At 41.9% G+C, this 20,569-nt stretch overlaps 1 protein-coding gene across 42 annotated transcripts in view; it reads right to left on the bottom strand.

Annotated features, from left to right (window-relative positions):
- Window positions 1-20,569, bottom strand: part of Sorbs2 (sorbin and SH3 domain containing 2) — a 313,230-nt gene that overhangs the window by 43,767 nt on the left and 248,894 nt on the right. For 19 of the 42 annotated variants that reach the window (XM_060381680.1, XM_060381679.1, XM_060381683.1 and 16 more), the window contains 6 exons: window positions 18,412-18,584; window positions 12,406-12,472; window positions 11,631-11,675; window positions 9,522-9,696; window positions 6,538-6,652; window positions 53-211 (listed from right to left, as the gene is read on the bottom strand). In XM_060381680.1, the coding sequence (XP_060237663.1) occupies window positions 53-211; window positions 6,538-6,652; window positions 9,522-9,696; window positions 11,631-11,675; window positions 12,406-12,472; window positions 18,412-18,584 (734 nt within the window). Of the gene's footprint in view, window positions 1-52; window positions 212-6,537; window positions 6,653-9,521; window positions 9,697-11,630; window positions 11,676-12,405; window positions 12,473-17,622; window positions 18,381-18,411; window positions 18,585-20,569 lie in introns of those variants that run through there. The other 23 variants (XM_060381672.1, XM_060381676.1, XM_060381709.1 and 20 more) reach the window with 9 other exon arrangements.

The raw sequence follows: 20,569 nt of genomic DNA, 5'->3' as shown, positions 1-20,569 counted from the left end.
TGAGCTCAGCTTCCCCACAGCCTGAGAGAAGGTGAAGAAGGGAGGGGCTCACCAGGGTGGGAGAGAGCGCTGGGGCGCTTGGACGGGGTGCGGGGACACGGCTCCTGGGCGGAGGGGAAGGGCTACGCAGGCCTTCGGTGGAGGGCGACACCGGGAGAGGCTTCCGGCTGGGCTCCCTGGGAACAGGTATCGGAGTTGTTGGGAGAGGGGGCTGTAAGAGAGAGGGGTGGGGAAAACACTCGTTCGTTAGACAGGGGCTCTTGATGGGCACCTGGAGGACACCAGCTGCCGTTAGTCATGGAGACTAACATTTCAGAAGGGGCTGGGGTTGGGGTGACAGTGATGAGGACATTTGAGAGGGGTCCACCACAGCAAAGATCCAAAGGTAACAAGTCTCCCAGAAATCGGTGACTCAGTCTCCCCCTGCTGACTTGGATCTAAAAAAGGGTGTGGGGAGGATCAGGCTTTGGACTGTGAGTAGGAGAGGGAGGGTGTAACTGACTTACATCTCAGGTGATTTATGAATATGGTATTTAAGAGAGAAATGCTCGGGGTGGTAACATAGACAGTTCAGAGGAGACAAACACAATTACTTTAGCTATAGAACATAGACATACAGCCTTTCCTTAACCGAGTGATATGCTTAATTTTTTTAAAATATAAATACCAGGTTGGATGATGCCAGGCTGGCTGCTTTTCTAGAAAACGATGCTCAAAGTACTGCATGTACCCACAGCAGCTACTTGGATATATCCCAGGTTCCTAATTAAATGTGTATAGTTACACAGAACAACCTAGTAAGTCAGAAAAAGTTCTAAGGAAAGTTACTTGGTCTCCTAAAAGCCGTGCGTGCCAACAAAGAGAAAAACTGCGATGCCTACAGTACCGCCCAGGAGGGCTGCTAAACGCCCACTATTTAATCTTGTATTATTCTCTTAGAATTCTTAAGAAGCTCAAGGATTCCCACTGAGTAGCTCTATAACCCTATAGTGCTGGGGACATTGAAATTTCCACATTAAAAAAAAAAGCCACTATTATGTCATGAGCTTATTGAAATGTTTCATTGTCATTACATCAATAAGCATTTTATTAATTCAAAACTCTATGAACGGTAGGGGGCAGCAAACTTACTAAAACAAGTAGGAAAACAGCCTTTTTAACTTCACCTTGACATAAAAGAAAACCTGTAGATTCGGGAAAGGGCATAGGGGGAGAAGAGGTAGGGTGGGTGAGGCATAGGGGGAGAAGAGGGAGGGTGGGTGGGACTAGGAGGAGGCGAGGAGGGGGCTACAGCAGGGACACAAAATGAATAAAATGCAACAATAAAAAAGAAGCCCTACAATGGACAGACCACATTCTCCTTGGTGGAGACACATTTCTGCAACAGAATCTGGGGAAAGGGGAAGAAAGCGATTATTCTGCTCCAAACCTGAAAATGGCAATTTTAATAAATAGAACCGTGATGGTTTGTACTATTTATTGAAGCTTCAGTCTATAGTCACAGTGAGCAACTTGCTTGAATCTGTGCAAAACAGACCTAAGACAGAAAGTCCCTCAAACAGTGACAAGTTATCCTCAGTAGTTCTGAGATGCAGAGACTGGCATACGTTGGGGCAGAGCCTTTGATTTCCAGGCTGGGTGTGGTGGCTGGGACACACTGGAGTTACAGGCACCCAAGAGGCAGGGGCAAAGAGTTTGAAATGAGTCTGGGCTACTTAGAAAGACCTTGTCTCAAAAGAACATAAAAGAAAACAGCATCATCAAAATAACCCTCAACAAACAGCTACCCCCCCCCCATGACATGCCAGAACTTGAATGGTCTCTTTGCTGTGGCTGACCTATGGAATTCCTATAGTTACACGATAACATCCAATGTGTCCTGTAGCAATCCGGAGCTGCTGCTAAGGGCCACAGAAACACCACAACACTCAACGCACGCACGCAGACAACCAGGTAACGGAAGCATATGCAAATGAACGCTGTCACCATGCCATCGTCTCCCTTACGTCAGAGACTCCACTTCGTTCCCTGTGAATCCGAACACTTAGGAATCCACTAGGAGACAGTTAACCTCTCAATGTAATTCTCACGGTGGCAGGCGAGCAAAACCGACAGCTCTGATGGACAGCTCTCTCGCCTTGTTTTGTTTCTGTCGGTTTTACAAACCTAGCAACCTGTGTTAGCACAAACCGTGTGTTTCTGGTGTGAGAAGTGCTTGAGATACGCTAAGACCGGAGCTTAGGTGTGACTGTCCTTCAAAATTCCATAGAATGACTAATTTTTGAAGTTTTCCCAACCTAAACGCCTTTCACTACGTTTGAGGTTAGGGAAACTCTCCTCTCCCCAGTCTTCTCACTGAGCGCACCCTTTCTGTGTTAGCTACTGGAGGACCCATGGATTTGCTCTTTGGCTTTTAAGCTTCACGGCACGGGTCATATGATTTCCATCTATTTGTCTTCATAGTAGAATACAACTTGGTAAATACAATTTCTCAGATTTTTATAGCTTCTTTAACTCTTAGTGATTTTTGTGGATAAACCATATTCGCTGGTGGTTTAGATTGCATTTCAACTCATCCAATATGTGGTCTCTTTAGCTACTATTATGTGTAACCATAGATATTGTATGTAAGGTAATGGTGTCTTTGCATGTTTTTTTTTTTTTTTTATTAAGCGTAAAAACAACGTGGCTTATCTACAGGTGTATCCAATTCAGATCATCTGTTACGCTTTTATTAATATTATCCCAGTAAAGTTGCTGTGATTGCTATATGGAGTCTGTAAACTGAAAATGTAGTCTAAGCTGTGGATCAAGTCAGTTAAAAACAAATTTCTACAGGTGTATCCAATTCAGATCATCTGTTACGCTTTTATTAATATTATCCCAGTAAAGTTGCTGTGATTGCTATATGGAGTCTGTAAACTGAAAATGTAGTCTAATCTGTGGATCAAGTCAGTTAAAAACAAATTTCTTGTGATTGCAAGGCCTTTTCTGGATCAGACATTAGGCCTATTTAGTCAGCATTGAAATTTATAGTCAAATAAATATTTATGAGCTTCAAAATAATGCATTTTCTTTTTGCTTCCTGTTTAGAAATATATAAAGTGCCTTCATTTCTCTCTCTCTCTCTCTGCCTTCAATACTAAGGATGAAGGCAACCTTTCCCCTCCCAGAATTTGAGGATTTCTGTTTAAGCAGAAGTGTTCCCTCATGGAAGCTGAGTTAGAGTTCTTTGTGTATTCCATCTCTGTGCCTTGATGGAGACTCACTGTCAGTCTCTCGCCAACTTTATCCATGATCTACAAAGCTAACATCGGTTCTACTGACTGCACAGGCACACATGCCAGGCACTGAGTTGGGTATGGAGGATTAGATAATGCTGTGTCAGACAAGGTATCTGCTTCCAAGGAGTGTAACGTACAGTGAGGAACTCAGACGAGTGAACAGGCTGCAGAAAGGATGTCAAAGTGGGAACTGCAGGTGTCTAACAAAGAGAGATACAAACCCACTGCTGAGGGGGAACAAGCCTCTAGGGGAAGTGATAAACCTGGAGGCTGGGGGGGGTGGTGGAGAGAAGGAGAGAACAAGCCCCTAGAGGAAGTGGGCCTCTGATAAACTTGGTGATGTGAGCGTGTACATTTCCACATGAAGGAAGAGGTGGTGAGGCGTGCTTCCCTGGGAGAAAGAACGGTCTGAATAGAAGGGACTGCAAGCTCTCTGTATGGCTGCGAGGTGTGTGTGTGTGTGTGTGTGTGTGGGGAAGCACCGGATTTTGGATTTTGGTAGGTTTTATTTGTTGTTTTTCAGTCTTTGGGAATTGTATCAAGGGAATTAGATTCTATTCCAGGGACAAGAGAGAGTCAGGAGAAAATTTAGGATTTACAGGATTAAAAAAAAAAAAACAAAACTGTTTGGAGATTGGATTCACTAATCAGGGAAATGTATGTGTCATGGCAACCCAGACAACAGACGGCTGTGGACTGGAAGAGCCATGACATTTCTCTTGTGAGCAAGAACTCAAGTTCATAAACAGTGAGGGGGACTCAAGAATACAGGGAAGGTGACAGGCTTATCTGGAAATAGAGGAGAGCAGCATAGAATTGCCCAGCTGCTGTCTATGATTTTCAAAAATTAGAACTGAAACGAAGAAAGGGATGCTCTCAAAATACCCCTGGGTAAGAAGTCAAAAGATGCATTCACAAGGCCTTGAAATCCACTGGATGGGATGCCACTCTTAGTAAGCTCCCTCTTTTTTTTTTTTTTTGGTGTAACCTTGGCTGTACTGGACTCATTTTGTAGACCAGGCTGGCCTCGAACTCACAGAGATCTGCCTTGCCTCTGCCTCCCTGAGCACTGGGATTACAGTCGTGCACCCTCTTTTTCTACAGTCTGCGCCGTCAAGACACTTGTCTGGTCCTGAACAGCCCTGACTAATCAGCCTTCCCCCCACCCCCGACCCCCAATTTAAAGTGGGATAAATTCAGGATTGACCTTTTTTTTTTTAAAAGGTAATAATCTCACTCTATAATAACAATAATTTAACAAAGCTTGGCCAAAATTATATCTTTGGCTCATATCTTTTGTCACAAAACTGGCTCCCAACAAAATTGTTTAGGAGGGATAAAAATGTAAGCCTTCCATCCTCATTTCCTTCCAAGTTTCTAGTTGCTTCCTTTCATCTTTTCCTGTGGCTGAAGAGATTTTGCCACAGCAGAAGCTCTGACCATGCCCATGGCTTCTTAGACCAGCCAGGAATACTGGTCTTGCATTATAGTTAACCCGACCCCAGCTTTCTGGTAAAGCCTGTAAGTAAGACGAACTTATTATAAGTTAGCCACTTATTATACTATCCACTTAAAACAATCAAATAAATTGTGGTGATGGGGAGTAGACTAGCTAAAGGCTTCCTGCATTTCGAAGAGTGGTGATAAAGCACATCAAAGGGGCTGGCGCAGAAGTGAAGTGCATCGAGCAAAAGTTTGCCGAGGCTCAGCTGGTTGCAGTGAATGCCACGCGGCATCCAGTTATCGCTGCTTCAGCCTCTTGACCTGTAAGGCAGGAAGTCTGTGCGTCTGCTTGGAAAGCTACACGAGATAAAGAAATTATTACTAAATCAAGAGTCTGGCGTGCAGTAGGTACTCACAGCTATCATTATTTCTATCATTATTATTGCTACTTTAAAACAACCTTCAAGGCTTGCACCCAAAGGCTTGGAGCCATCTCAGCCACAATGAGGGGGCCCCATAAGTGAGCTCCAATGGGGAGATTTCTTTAAATGTGCTTCCATTTTAGCCACATAAGAGGTTTCTTATCTTCAGTCACATCATCATCCCAAGAGCCTCATAACTCTTCAGAATGACCATTAAAGCTTCTCTATTATAATTTAATATGATATTCATTATTTTGTGGGATTTTTTTTCAGAAGTAATATTGTATTCCATTGCATTTCAGGTTAGAAATTGCACTTTCTCGACATTCAGTCAGACAACTTAATTAATGGGTTATAATCCAGAGCCTGGAATCAGTAATACCCCACCCCCTAGTTTCTCTGTTGTAATCTTAACATGCAAAGAAGTTTGAATTATTTGAAGAAAGGCAGTTGAATTATGTGATCGGAAGATTTTTGGACATACCTCTCAAGAACACAACCACAAATCACAGGGTTTCAAACTCTAAATCAAGGACACTCATGTTGGGTGTGGTGAGGTCACAGGCTGTCCAACTAAATGTCAGGGCTGATCTTGCAGTCTATGTAAGAGTGTGACGCTCTGCGCCTCTGGAGGAGCTCACAAAGCAAATACCAACAGGGCTTATCTGGAAGCAAGTTAGGACCTACCGAGGAATGGCTGAGTTTTAAAGAGGTCTTGAGGACACTGATCTCTGACAGAAAAACAAGGGAAGCAAATCACGATGAGAGGACTCAAAGGGAAGAGGGCCAGGGGAGAAGCTGTCGGTAGCTCTAGTGGAGGCAAGTGGTCTTTTTCACGTTCCTACATTGCTTAGTTTGTGTGTGACTAAAATAGACAAAAAAGACTATAAACAGAAATACCATCTTGGTCTATCAAGGTGGTAATCAGTCAGGAAGCTTGAGGGTTGGTAACCTGGGAGGCATTTAATAAAAACCAACTAAACAACTTGTTATAGGAAGTATGTTCGGGGAAATTTCCTCTTAAGTGCAAGAAACAGTAGGAAACCAACATTGAGGTCAAGGGATTCATCTGCCTGGGTCTGTATATCGAGGATATGGATTCATGTTTTTTTTTTTCTCGCTCGTAAGCTAGGATATCTATTAAGTGTTTCATGTATGAGTGTCGTGATTAGGCACAGCTAGCTGTAAGTTAATGACAATGAGTCTTGTATATATGTGCTACTCAAGTGGTACTCTTTCAATTCAGAGACAAGATAACACAAATCATGATTAAAAATGAACACGACTTCTCAGGAAGGTCAAATAAATGAAATGGGGTGAGATTCAGGTTTCCTTGGGAACCCCTGTGACCTAGCAAGCTGGCTTTCTGATCAATGACAAGTGCTTACGGGTCTTTCGTGCTGCAGAATGGATGATTTCCCAGGTTCATATTCAAAAATGCTCCTTGGCTCCGATCGAAATTTTCTGGTGTCCACCTTTCTGTCTGGAGGGTCCCAGTCATGCCTGCAAATGAACAGCGAAGCACACGTTGAGACAGTTTGTGTGCATAAAGCTGGTGTGAAATACCACCTAATTATTAATTTTAGTGGAAGTTTATTGGTTTAGAGTCTGTGTGCTTGTGTGTATGCACGAAGAAGAAAAAAATTTGGGAATCAATGCTTTCCCCCTGCTATGGGTTCTAGGGATAGAACTCAGATCTTCAGGCTTAATCACAAGCTTGCTGAATCCACTCTCTCCTACCCTGAGAGATTTAAAAAAAAACCCAACCAACCAAACAAACAAAAACCTCAAATAACCAAAAATCTCTCTGGCTAAAAATTTATGAAAAATTCCACATATGTGTAACTTTATATAGTAAACTATCTCTTATAGTTAATTCTTTCTTCTATATTTGTGAGTGTGCCTATGGCTGCAAAAATTCACAAAAATGGTTTGTAGACACATGGATAGTGACTTGTGGCTAGACCTCTGGGTTCCTAACAGCAGCTGCATGTGTCTGAGTTTAAAATAAGTGGCGGTGTGCTCCATGAAGCTTGACCTGGTTTAACCACCCCGTTGACCTGGTTTCCTTGATCCGGAGTGACCAGGGATAATGCACATCCCATGTTTGATCATGTTTCTTGTAAAGGGAATTGGAGTGCATCTGTGAGAATTACAACTACATCACTTGGGCTGACATGCATAGGGATAAGCAGAACGGCGTGGGAGACCCCTGGGTATGAACCTGGAGACTCTCTCCCAGGGGAATCTGGTATTTTCCCTGCACTGATACCATTGAGAGTCTGTCAAGGGTTCTGGGCAAGTACATTTTCACAGGAGGACTCAGAACAGCAAGCTCTTCCAGGAAGCTAGAGCTAAATCAGAAAATTTCCCTTGGAAAAGAGGAAAACTTCTTCAATACATATTTATTTTATTTATATTTGAGCAAAAGAAGCTTTTGACTTTGAGTTTGGAAATTCTGTTTCCATGGAAAGAAATGAAATTCTTTCTCCATGGACTCATGGACACAGAAGTGCTGTAAGAGAAAAGGAGAACCAGGTCCTAGGTGTATAGAGAATACATGAGCTCTAGCCAGAAACCTTCCCATTTCAGTTTGCCTATCTGTGTGAGACTATGTCCTGTTTTCTCTCTAAGCATTATAGACATAATAAATTTTAAACAATGTGTGTGGTGATAATTATTTCTCAGTTTTAAGACATTTGTACTTCTGTGCAATTTGTCATGAGGAAAGAGGTATTAAGGTGAAAATCCCCTGACACGTGGTATGTGTCTGTTTTGCTTTGTATTACATCATGATCTTATAAGTGATCATCAGTTATTTCTAATGGCACAGTTCTTAATGATGTTGAGTATGCTTTCTTGTGAGGTATGTTTGGTGATTTGAACGGCCCTCATAGGCTCATATGTTTGAATGCCTGGCACCCAGTTAGTGGAACTGTTTGGGAAGGATTGAAAGGGGTGGCTTTATTGGAGGAGATGTATCATGGGGGATGGGCTTTGAGGTTTTAAAAGCCCATACCAGTCTGTGTCTGTCTCCCTGCCTGCTGCCTGCAAATCAGGATGTAAAACTCTCAGCTACTGCCCCAGCATCATGCCTGTCTACTTGCCTCTAAAACTGAGTGCGGCCCTCATTAAATGTTTTCTTTTAAGAGTTGCTTTGGTCATGGTATTTCTTCATAGCAACATAACAGTTAACTAAGACAATACATGACAGTGAATACTTAAAAAACAGCAATATAAAAACTGGTAATAACAAACAACTTTTCCATTACTACTTTTTCCATTACTACATTACTATTAATTACCAGTAGAGAGAGCATAGGCTACTCTATTCGTTCAAATAGAGCAAGTTTATTGTAATGTTCTAACCTGTTTCTTTCTCTGTCAGGTAGAACATGTCCTACTGAGTTACTATCAGAATAAAATGACATCATACATGGAAATTGCTTATACCAGTGCTTTCTTCATAATCAACTGTCAGTAAAGATTATCAATAACTAGGAATATTAGCCACAGTCCTACTAAAATAACACAATTAAAATGTATTCATAAAAAGTTTGAGTGTGAATAGCTTATTTAAAAAATATTTCAGTGGAGAAACGAAAATTAGAATCAGCTAAAATAACTGGTGGAAATGAGTCACATATGCTTGTTAATGCCTTATTTATGAGTTAAGAATAATTTCCCTTGGTTTTTAAAAGGCATCTTAAAAGACCTAAAATTTCAAATCTGTGAAAACAAAAATTTAACTGCTTCATCTCTCTCTAAGGTAGGGTAGCAAAGGGAAGCCAAGCCAACTATTTCCAGTTACTTTGTTTACATGTATTTATTTTGAGAAAGAATGCTACCATGTAGCTAGTTCTGGCTTGTAAGTTATTATGTAGCTCAGAGTGGCCTTGTATTCATGCCTATGAGCTTTATGAAGACTGAAATTTCATGAAGGATGTACACATGCTAGCCCCCCTTCAACTCAGGAACTGGACTCACAGTCCAGTGTGTGTGGAGTAAACCAATGCCACTGAGCTTCATATGTAAGGCCTTTGGACATTGTATGTGCGTGTGCATGTTTTGTTGTTGTTTGTAGTACTTGGACGAATGCTCTATGACTTACAAACGATAGCCATGGCCTCTTTATTTCATATTCGCACAAAAAATTAAGGTCGTGTTCCTGATACATCAAGTTTAGTTTAGAGCATTGTGCTAGCATGGCCCAGACTTCCCTGAAAGTGTCCGGCATCATCTCAGACGCTCCGTATAGACTGGTAAGTTTATGCATACATTCGCTCCACAGTGCTTGACTGACTCTTCACTGGGTGCCATTGTGGGTTGGCTTTTATCCTGAGAGAAGCCATTTTGGGGGAAGGAGCCTTACTTTTCTGTTGAAGGCTGATCTCTTGGTCTCGGGGGAACGTGCGGGGGAGGCACTGGGGAGGGGGCCTTCTTGAAAGCATCTGTGCCATTGTCTGAGTGGCTCTTGGAAAGAGGTCTGTAGGTCTGGGTCTTCGCAGCAGGGTGGGACTGAGCGCTGTAGGGTGAGTTGTACAGACCTACCACGAGAAAGAGAAAAACCAATGAAACAGGCAAATAACAAGTGCATGAAGTGGTTGGGCTCTGCAAAATCACCAGCGGTTTTCCCAAAATTACCAATAAGCATATTCATAATACACACATTAGGTGGTACATCGTTTATTAATGTATCAACACTGATTTATAAATTATCACTTCTTAATTAGACACCCACTTGTCTTGCACATAAGCACTGATTACGATAAATCATCAGCTCTTGTAGAATTAATGAAAATCCAGGCTATTTAGTGAAAAAACGGACTTACGGGTACTCAGCAGGGTATGCTCCCTGTTACAGAAACTACCGCCTAAGGTAAACTTCCAGAGGAAGATTAGGATAGCAGCGAGTGCTCTGTGAGACTGACATGCACATCACGGTTGTTACGGTAATTGCATTCCAACAAATATCGAACATGCTGTATACATGAGGTTCTGCTTCCTCGTGAGACAGAGGAAGGAGAGCCCTCCGTACCAAGCTGCTCCAGGAAGATAGGTAATTGAAGAGAGTTGGTGATAGTTAATAAAAATCCAAGGGAGAAAGTTAGACAATGATGCGTGAGACAGAGAAGGTAGTAGGGATCCCATGGGACTAGAGTTGGATCTGGTTTGGTGGTAAGAGAGGGTAACAGCATGCAAGACACAAAGCTATGGGTTAGTCGAAAGTAGAGAGGAGTTATGGGTATTTTGTTGACTCCTAGAGTCAAAATTATGAAACTCCTAGAGCTTTACAGGCTAAGAACTGAACTCCAGCTTCATTAATTACCAGCAAGACGCAGCAATTTCAACATTTAAAATTATATAAAAATTCTGAGTCTCTCACCGTCTTAATTTTGGGCTAAGTCTATCTGTGCTGGAGTGCCTCTCTGTGTAGGTTTGCTTCCATGAGAAGTGACATTAGGCAACACCTGTTCTTAAGTGTTTCTGGGTCAATTCCACAGACTTCAACTTGTGAGGTAAATTAAGGAGCTGAGCTTGATGGACCAGGACCAGGAAGGGAGTATTTATGTTAATGGACTTCCTGCAATAATCCGGGGATACAGAGTCTAACTCAAAGGTCAATATCTTGATGTTTGACTTTTTTACTCCCTATCTCATTTATCTTTAGAGTTAAGCGGCAAAATCAACCAGTTAAAGGGCTGGTTGCTGGTCATCAGGCTTTAGGAAGGGGAAAAGTCTCATGGAGATTTCTACTGGGGTGGCAAGGGGACCCTAAATGAGGGCATAGTCCTGGGTCTATGGCTAAGGCTGGGTAGAATCTCCTGATGTGAGGCTTAGGAAAAACTGATGAAAGGGAATTTTTCTTTTAGGGGTCTCTCACATGAGCATGAAGACCATTCCACAAGAAACCAGCACATCCAAACACAAGTGGGAATGCCCAGAGCTGAAGTCATTCCATTGTGAGCATTGGCAACTCTGAGTCAGAAAAGTGACTTAGCCAAGAGGGAGGTTTTCAGACCTTTCAATGAATGGTTCCATTTTGGAGCAAGAGCCTGAACGTGGTTGTAAAACACTTTGCTTGACTTGTTTTTTGGGAATAATATCTGAGAGGTCTTACGCAATTATAATTACGCTTTCTGCTGATAAAAAAATCTTTATTTTGTTGTGTAACCCAGGCCATAGTCTGTTCTTTCACCCTGCCCCTTCGCACTGTGGTTAAACATTCCTGCAGTTGAGAATAAACCAACAGGGGGGAATGAATGACACGGAACAGTGTTAGTTCCCATTTCTGGGGGAAAAGGATCAATCTTTTGTTAGGCATGCCATGGGAAGAGAAGTAGGGCATTCTCCTCATCACAGTAACTGACGACATGAGGTCTGAGTGGTGAGACAAAGGACCAAAGGACGAGACGGGGTGCTTTTCCCCAACAGTGGCATGTGGTGTGTCATCGCAAACAAGCCAGGAAAGCCGTCCTACCTGCATTGTATGTGTAAGGAGTATTATACATGTCTGTGTCCTCATCTAGAAAATGAAACATACACATGATAATCCAGAATCTGCCACCTTGTTGCCAAGACAACAGAAGGTCAGAGAAATGACAGAAACATACAAAAAAAAAAAAAAAGCAATGTATTTTTATTTTTCTAGCACATAATAGCACTATCTGTTTCTAAATATTCCATTCTCTGGGCCTCTGAGGAATGATTTTATTTGTGAAGTAATGTACCTTGCCGCCCTAGTCATGCATGCAAAACTGGTCCCTTGACCTCACTTCTCCAGGCAGCTTCCTGTATTCTCTGCATCATAATTTTCCAGTAAGTGCTTTTAAGGTCTCTTGACAACTCTACTGAGTGGGATTATGGGACATCACCTGCACTCACTCTTGAGGTAAGAGAGGGACATGGGCAGACAGGAGCAGAAGTGACTAAAGCCTAGATGTGGCAGAGATAGGCGTGGCTCCTGGTGGCCTCCAATGACATCTCTTAGGAGCTTCTTGACAGCTCATGGTTAAGGCCCAGGCACAGATGTGCGATTTAGGAAGGATAAAGGGAGAATAGGAGAAATGCTGAAAAGAAGTGGACATTAAGTTTGCTGGGGTCTTGAAGTTTTTGTGTGGAGAATGTCTACACAAAAGTTGCATATATATATATAACCTTCAACCCATAAGGACTTGATAAACAAACAAACAAACAAACAAACAAACAACAACCAAACCAAACCAAACCAAACCAAACTAGAAGAATATACATACCCGGCTTGTGTACCATATGAATTTGCTTAAACATTGTCTTGTACCAATCCTTTGGCCGGTCAACTGTCTGTCAAAGAGAACATCCAAGAATTATAAACCCTTTCTGTTGGGTTTGGGCAAAGGGCTGCTCAGGCCATGTCTACCTGCTTCAGCCTCTGTCTCTCTTCACTCTCGCGGCTGCTATAAAATAAAAGGCAGGCACCTTGCTGTAACTGTGAGTCTACAGCGCTCACTATCCTCAAAGTGGTTTATCTAACACTCCAAGTAATCAGGGGCTAGAGGCCACCCACTCTAAAAGCTGTACGCACGTTACCATAGGTTTGGGTCTTTCCCCTTCCCAGGCACCTGAATGTCTCAGACAACCTGGCTGTAAGCCTGTGTCATGGTATTCACCAGCTCTACATTATGGGACTGCCTTTTCTCCCTGAAACCTTTAAGAGGGGCTTTAGCCTTGTGGACCTGGCCTGTCTTCCAGAACCTCTGCTATGCTGATGTCTACTTACGGTGTTGGAACTGTTCTAATAAATCTTGCATTCGAAATGGCGATCTGCCTCTGTCCTGACTCCAGAATTTGAGGTCTCCTACTCTCAAAAGGCAACCCTCCTGGGAAAAGTCTTCATTGCTAACATTTGACATTTCTAAGAGCAGATTTGCATTGCTACTATGACTTGACCCCAATTTCAGCACTTTATCCTGTTACTTCTGTAGTTTGTAAGTAGAGTATCCCATATTTACCGAACTGGAACATTGTGTATTATGGTTATATTTATTCAAATCAGCTATGGCCAGTACTGGATAGTGACCATTTGATTCAAGTTAGCTCATCATTATTATTATTTGTATGTGTCTGAAGCAAGGCTTCACTGTGTATGCTGAATTGGCCTTTAACTCATGATTTGTTCACCTCAGTCTCTCATGTGCTGGCATTACATGGATTTACCACTAGCCCCGCTTATTACTCTGTGTGTGTGTGTGTGTGTGTGTGTGTGTGTGTGTAGGACACAGGTCAATCTTAATCTTAGCTGTTGTTCCTCAGAGGCGATCCTGGGTTTTGATAGGGTCTCTTACTGGGACCTGAGCCTTACAAACAAGGCCTGGAAGCTCCAGGATCCTAGTGTTCCCACCCCTCCAGTTCCAGGATTACAGATGTGTGCCACCATGCCTGCTTTCTTCTGTGAGTGTTGTGCATGGAACTCAGCATTTAACAGATCCATTTCCATAGTCCTTATCGTTCTTAAAATTTTATATAGAGTGTTCTGTGAAGACATTTAAAATTTTAACTAGGGGGTATTTCTGACTCAAGCAGTAGCTGTTCCCATCAGCTTCAATGAAGGTAAAATTAGCTTTTACCTTGTCCAAGTGACTAATATACTGAATGTATCAGACAATTGCAAAGACATAGAAGATGAATGGAAGTGTAGCTAGGCTTTCAAAACTTCTTTAATAAGGCATTAACGTGCAGACAACTTTTGCTAAATTATATACTCTGTGATAGTCAGCATTCCTCACGAGTGCCAGGCTTCAGGCAGGATAGAAGCAGCAGGGCACAGTACAAATAGGGAATTAATGTCCTCATTAAAGAACATTCAGATCTTGGAGCCTTCAGTTACTACTTAATGCTTTTGAGAAACTTACATCTGAGAAAGTTATGCATCTCTTCTCTTTTCTTTGGATACGTGTGTGCACGTGTGTGGTGGGGGGAGGAGGGGCATATTCATGTGTGTACAGGTGTGCACGCCCATGTGAGTGTGAGGAAGCCAGAGGCAGATGCCGGCTAGCTTCCTCTTCCACCCTCTGCCCTGATCTCCGAGTCAGCAGGAGATCAGGGCATGTTAAGGGGCTTAGAATAGTCCTTCCACTACCGCAAATCTCAAACGATAAAAACTGCCGGGGAGCTCTAAAATCTGTGCAGTGAGACACTGCGTGAACCTAGCTTATTGGCGGTGACTCTGTCTTCCAGTCCGTGAGAACGTGCCTCCCCTTTTCTAGCTGCAGAGCAACAGTTTGCTTAGCAAGGTCTTTATCTCAATTCTATCAGAGCTCGTTGGGCCAGAGGTTAACCCTTCGGTGCACAGGCAAATAAAAGTGTCAGGTTTTCCAGGATCATTGCCCTGATTTAAAACATTGGTTAAAATGTGTACTTGTGAGAGTAGGAACTGTTTGATATTTTATATTCTGACTTTTACATATGTGGTCATTGCATTTCTTCACCTAGAAACTATTAGGCAGTATTTAAATTTATTTGAACTTCTGAAAGACAGTTCTGACAGTCACTAAAGATATAAATGGACATCAATTCTATTGAGAATTACATATGCACTGTAGGCTTTTTCTACAATGGGAGCTTGAGGGCATCATTGATTATATATATGTTCATATATAGATACATATGTAGACATACAAACATATACATATGTATCAAATAGAATGAATATTTATAATTTAAATATATATTATATACTATGTACTATATGTTATACATTAAATAGTATATATAGTTCAAATATACAATATATTTAATAATAAAAATATATAATATGTATATAGCCAAATGATAGGAACTGGTATCCAGGGTAATCTAGCAAAAAACCCAATAATCTGCTATTTGCTGGTTCAAACAGAGCACTGAAATACGGGGGCTGGGTAAAGCATTTAAGTCAGTAAGGTGTCTGTTTCTAACAGTCCTGTAGAAAGCTGGGCATGGCAGTGGGCTCCTGTAATCCCAGCACTAAAGACAGCTCTGGGTTAAGCCCAGATATCAACTGAGGAAGACACCCAGTTTTGACCTCTGGCCTCTCTCAGCACACTGACCCACCCACCCACGTGTGTGCATGTGCCCACAAACATATACCCATACCAAACACCTGAACATATATCTTTAGGAGACAATTTATTCTTCTAAAAGGCAGGTTTCTCTTTCATTAGGCTTCATTTCTTTTATATACTTTTATGCTTTCAGAGTGACAACAAAGAACAACAAAAAAGTAACATACAACTGTGTATAAAAATAGTTTCTCACTGTACCTGGCCACAGCCAATGGGAGCAGGGAGGCCGAATAAGGAAGTTACATCGCTGTATATGGCAATTGTTGTGACAGACAGCATTGTTGTCTGCAATTGCCAGAGGGCCTATATCAGGCAGGATCTCACAGTTAGGCCATCTGCTGGCTTTATATGGTGAGTACAAAGAAGCTAGGAAAGACCCAGCTGGCGGGCAGGGAGACTATGAAGCTAGTAAGGCAGAGATATGCAAGCTCAGTGTCTCTCTCTATAGGAAGTGCTGGGAACGCTTCTGTTCTTTTCATCAGTGCCACTTTGGAGCATGTTATGTCTCACACTGAGATTATGACGCAGAAGTCCCCACTTGGGAGATTTGCTTTTGGTAAAAGCATCCTTCAAAGGCACTTTGCATGGACTATATGACTCCTGGGACCCTACAATGCGGCTGTCATCTGTACTCCTACAGGAGTAGGGCTCGAGCTTTCTTCAGCACTGTTCACTGATTTAACATACAGACATTTTAAAAAACATATATTTTCTACACGTAAGACAACAACAACCATGTTCTGCTTTTTCCCTTGCTAGCTCTAAAATAGCCAAGCAAGTGTTATATTTGAACTAGGAGAAAGAAATATTGCATCTCATTTAACTAGCCAGACTTCTTATACAGACTCATGGGCTCTGATCCATGAGTTTTTTTTTTTCTGTTTTTAAGAATATGGCAGGAAAAGGCTGACATAGATATCTTGGGTCACAGGAGAAGGGATGCTCTGCAAAGCTATCTCCCTTCATCACAAGAACTCAAAAGTAGTGAGTGTTCAATTCTTGTTATGGGCAGTCTCTGGACCACTTTACAATATCCTGTTACCATGGTATTCGTTAGTTATCTCAGAGGATTTCCTGACATGGCACATTGAGACAGTGCTGGTTTTAATGTACATTCTGAGCAGGAAGCTGAGGCAATTTGAGTCTGATAATCATTACTTTCTACACAAATGAGGGAAGAAAATAACCTTGGACATTCTTGGCCCCGAGATGGCAGGCATTTATAAACACAGGCCTATACTTGGATGTGTAATTTATAAGGCTGCAAAGCAGTAAACATGAACAGGACCGCTGCTGCCTTTGTACAGTTTTAAAGGCCTGAGCAAGTTATACGGAAAAAAACTATGGTTCCTTACAAGGCACTTCTGCAGTGGTCAGTTTTCTATAAGGGAATATAACATCCCTTGCTTAGTGGGTGTACGTGGTTGCTTATCATTTGGCATGTTTTTCATTTGGCAGTGGATAATATAAACCTTTACTTAAGTTTTATTAATCATCTCCAACAGCCTGAATTTTTTTCTTAAAAATCTAACAAAGCAAAGACTTTTGAGTAAAAAAAAAATTACTACAGATTAAAAATCTATAAATTAAAAAGAACGGGTCACATTAACACACCCACTGTTTATATATCATTTACTAACTTGAAAGCACATTCATAGGTTTTAGACAGAATCTTTTCAGACAGAGTCTGTCACTGCACAGGAAGCAATGATCTCTTAGCCTGTGTGTGTACTGTGTCTCAAGGGCTAACAGGCAAAATCCATGACACCATTCCTGCCTGAGTCATTATCCCTTCATTATCCTGGGAAAATTCAAATTTAGCCATTTTGAGTCAGAAATTCTGAAGGGAACACAGAAGTCAAAACACTGTCATCAGAAACATACAGCTTCATAAAGCAGAACGTATTAGTCACACGCCCTGGGGTTTTTTTCTGCCACTTAAATATGACCATCATCATCCCAAAACAGAATTTTTCAAGCCTTATAATTGGTCACGTTCTTAACAATCGGCGAAGTCTAAATCCCAAGCGCATGCTACACAGATATACTTTCTTTGGCTTCCACTCTACCGGCGATGCCAAGAATAATCAATTCTGAACTCATGTCTATATAAAAATACGACCACTGCAAACCAAAAACCAGAAGGGGAACCCTCCCAATTCATCTCTCATCCTTTTCAAACGTTTCCTGTCTCACCATTGCCTTTGGCCTGATAACCTGCCTGTTCTTTCTCTAGGTCCCTTACAGTCTCTGGTTCCCTGCGTTTCCATTCAGGGGAAACTGCTCTTGGCAGTGTCTCAGTCCTTGATGTAGGTGCACAGGCAATGTCTATGTAGCTGGAGCGTCCTCCTCTCACTCTGCTCCCGCCCCTCCTCCCCAAACCGATTTCACCTGCAAAGAGGCCGTGGCTCTCATCCTGGCTTCCCGGTCGGTCTTGCTTCTCTGCTACCACAGCCCTCGCAGTGGACTTGGTCAGCCCACAGCTGCCTGCCTAGGCTTCGCTGCTGCGGAGCGCTGCCAGAAAGGGCTGCCCCAGCACTCTGAATAACTCTCTGGCAGAGTTTAAAGACTAAAAAAAAAAATGCCCTTAACACTTTCACTCATCACACAGGCAGCTCTCAGCAGGCTCAGCGGACAGGGACACTCAAATATTCCTTTTTTTTTTTTTTTTTAAACAGACAGTTTCTCCTTCCCATGATATTACCTCCCTTCACTCCAATCATCTCACCTCCCAAATCCCAGTTCACAGTTTCCCATCTCCTGGTGTTAACTTACATCCATTTCAAGAAACAAATGACTTGTCTTTTTACAGTGCATGTGGGAATTGGAGGCTGTGAAAGGAGTTTACTCACTTTATCCCCTCCCCCTCCTTTTTTTTTTCTCTCTCTCTAGGCTTTACCTCTCCTTGATAGAAAGTTAGAAACAAAGTGTTATTATTTAGCACAACCCACAACGTTCACGATTTTAAATTCAAACGGAAAAACTGACTGCGCAGTTGTCTTCATGGCGCGCTTTTCTCCCTCGGCCACACAGCCTGGTATTCATGGAAGCTCAGACGTCGCAGAGGACGATCCGTATGCTCTAAGACCCCAGGAATGTGAAGAGTCACGCACAATCCATCCTTTGTGGAGCTCGTGTGCAGACCCCAGAGAGACACACACACTGCCATGCACGACTTACCGTTCTGATGGCTGTGGGGATCCCGGACTCATCCACGGGGCCTATCCCGGGGTAATGTGGGGCTTTGATAACCGTCACCCTCTTCTCTTCCTCCGAGGATCTGTAGAGCGGGACGGAACTTCCCACGCTGCCATCCAGAGACTGGGCATGCTGGGAATATGTCTCTGCAGAATCTGTATAGAAAAGACAGAGACAAGGAACACATTGGATGCGCAGACTATGAATGAATGGTGTCTCTTGTACACTGACCACCGACAGTAACAGAATCCATACTTCTAACTATGCCTTTTCACATCTTCACCCCGTCTTATTCAGTAGCGGATTTACTTATAGGCATGGAACAACAAGGGCCTCATTGGTTTATGAAGAAGTGTGAGGAAGAATATATGTTGAATGGCGTTGGCAGCCTCTGTTGAGGGGACATTAAATATGCCCCACCTCACCTTCCATCCAGAAATCTTGGAGGAAAGGATGAGGGGGACAAGGGTCAACTTTATAGATGAGGGGCCGACGCCGAAAGAAGCCTAGCAACTTTACGTAGGTCTTAAGTCATGATGATCCTCGCACTAGCTGCCATTATGAAAAAGTAATGTGAGGTATTTGAGGTGATTATATTATTATTATAGGATTATTGATCCCAAGACATTCCATAAAAATAAAATGAAAATAAAAGTCAGTTAAATCTTTTTTTTTTTTTTTTAGAAGTAGACAACACAGTAGAAAGTAAAGGCTTATGGGAAAATACGTGCTTTTCATTGATTATAGTTTATTGAATTCTATTTAATAGTGTTGGTTTTATGGTAGAATAACCAGGCCATGGCTTTGCATCCTTTTAAGGGTTAAAGTTACATGATGCTTATCAAATTTCCATCTTCTTGTTAATGTTAGAGAACACTTTCAAAAGTCACAGTGTGTTATGTCACCATGGTTGACTTTTTAATTTAATTCCTCAAAGGCCTTGATGGGATAGACACGATGTTAGGACTTTTTTTTTTTTTTTTGGTCAGTGTTTTCTGAACACGTAGGCAGTTTCAGTCATTACCTGAAATACAGTACCATGTCTGTCTTTGTGAACAATTCACGTGACTGTACAAACCCACAGCTTGTGCAATGAGAGCTGGTTCTTTTTATATTTCTCTTAAATGGCCCAGAAACTGTTACGTTTGTGATCTTTTGTCTTTGACTACATCTCAAGTTCACCTAGGGCAGAGTAGACTTGTAAATTCCACTCCCATCACTGCCTTGGCCAATTGGAACCTGCTCAATGTTTATACAGGAAATTTCTTTCCATGTTAAACAGTTTATGTGTAAAATCTACTTACTGCTTAGGCAAAAATCAAGGCCTGCCTATAACTGAGTCTTTGTATTTTTTTTATTTGTATAATGAGGAAAACTGGCCATTAAGACAGGCAATAGTATAAAGAGTAACACTTAAAGATTGTTTAGAAAAATTTTATGGCTGAAATAATTTAGAAAGTTTCATTTGCATGTATAATAATGAATAATTCCATTATAAAATGTTGAAATAGCGGAGTCTGTTATAAGACTGAGTTGTGGACTGGTTGTCAAAGAGAGAAATTTGGCACAAACAAGCTCTTCTTTCTTACAGTCTAAAAGGAGCTCATTACAAGCTTCAAAAGTGGCTCCCAGGAGCAGCATTAGAAAAGGCACAAGTATATTTAGACTCTTCTTTAATGAGTCCCATGACTATATTTAAAATGTTATAGAGGTTTTGTTGACCATGGAAGCTGAGTTCTACCATGAGTGGGCTTGAAGTTGACATAAAATGTTCTTTAGTCAACTTGCGGTATCATAAACTTTTGGTTCAGAGTCAGTGTTGGAAGAAGGAAAGGGGTCTTCTACCAACTATAGATTGGTGTATAGTTCTGTGTTCCAGAGTTCTCTCTCTGTTGCTGACCTCTAGTGACTGTAAGAAAGCTCCTCTCTTCTTGAGAGGTTCGTGTACGTATGCTCTCCTTAGCAGGCTTTCTGCTTTGTTGTCCTGAAAACTTGCTCAGCATCACAGAAACTTTTTGTCAACCTAACCTCACATAATGGTTCGGTTTGGTAAGGCTTTTCAAACAACATTCTGGAATTTTTCCATTGACTTTTTAGCACCTAAGAAAGACTTGTTACATTATTTTAAAGCTATGTTCAT

This window comes from Meriones unguiculatus, chromosome 4 (assembly GCF_030254825.1).
Source record: "Meriones unguiculatus strain TT.TT164.6M chromosome 4, Bangor_MerUng_6.1, whole genome shotgun sequence".
NCBI lineage: Eukaryota > Metazoa > Chordata > Mammalia > Rodentia > Muridae > Meriones > Meriones unguiculatus.
The sequence above is the reverse complement of the archived record's forward strand: the minus strand, read 5'-3'. Positions and strand labels throughout refer to the sequence as shown.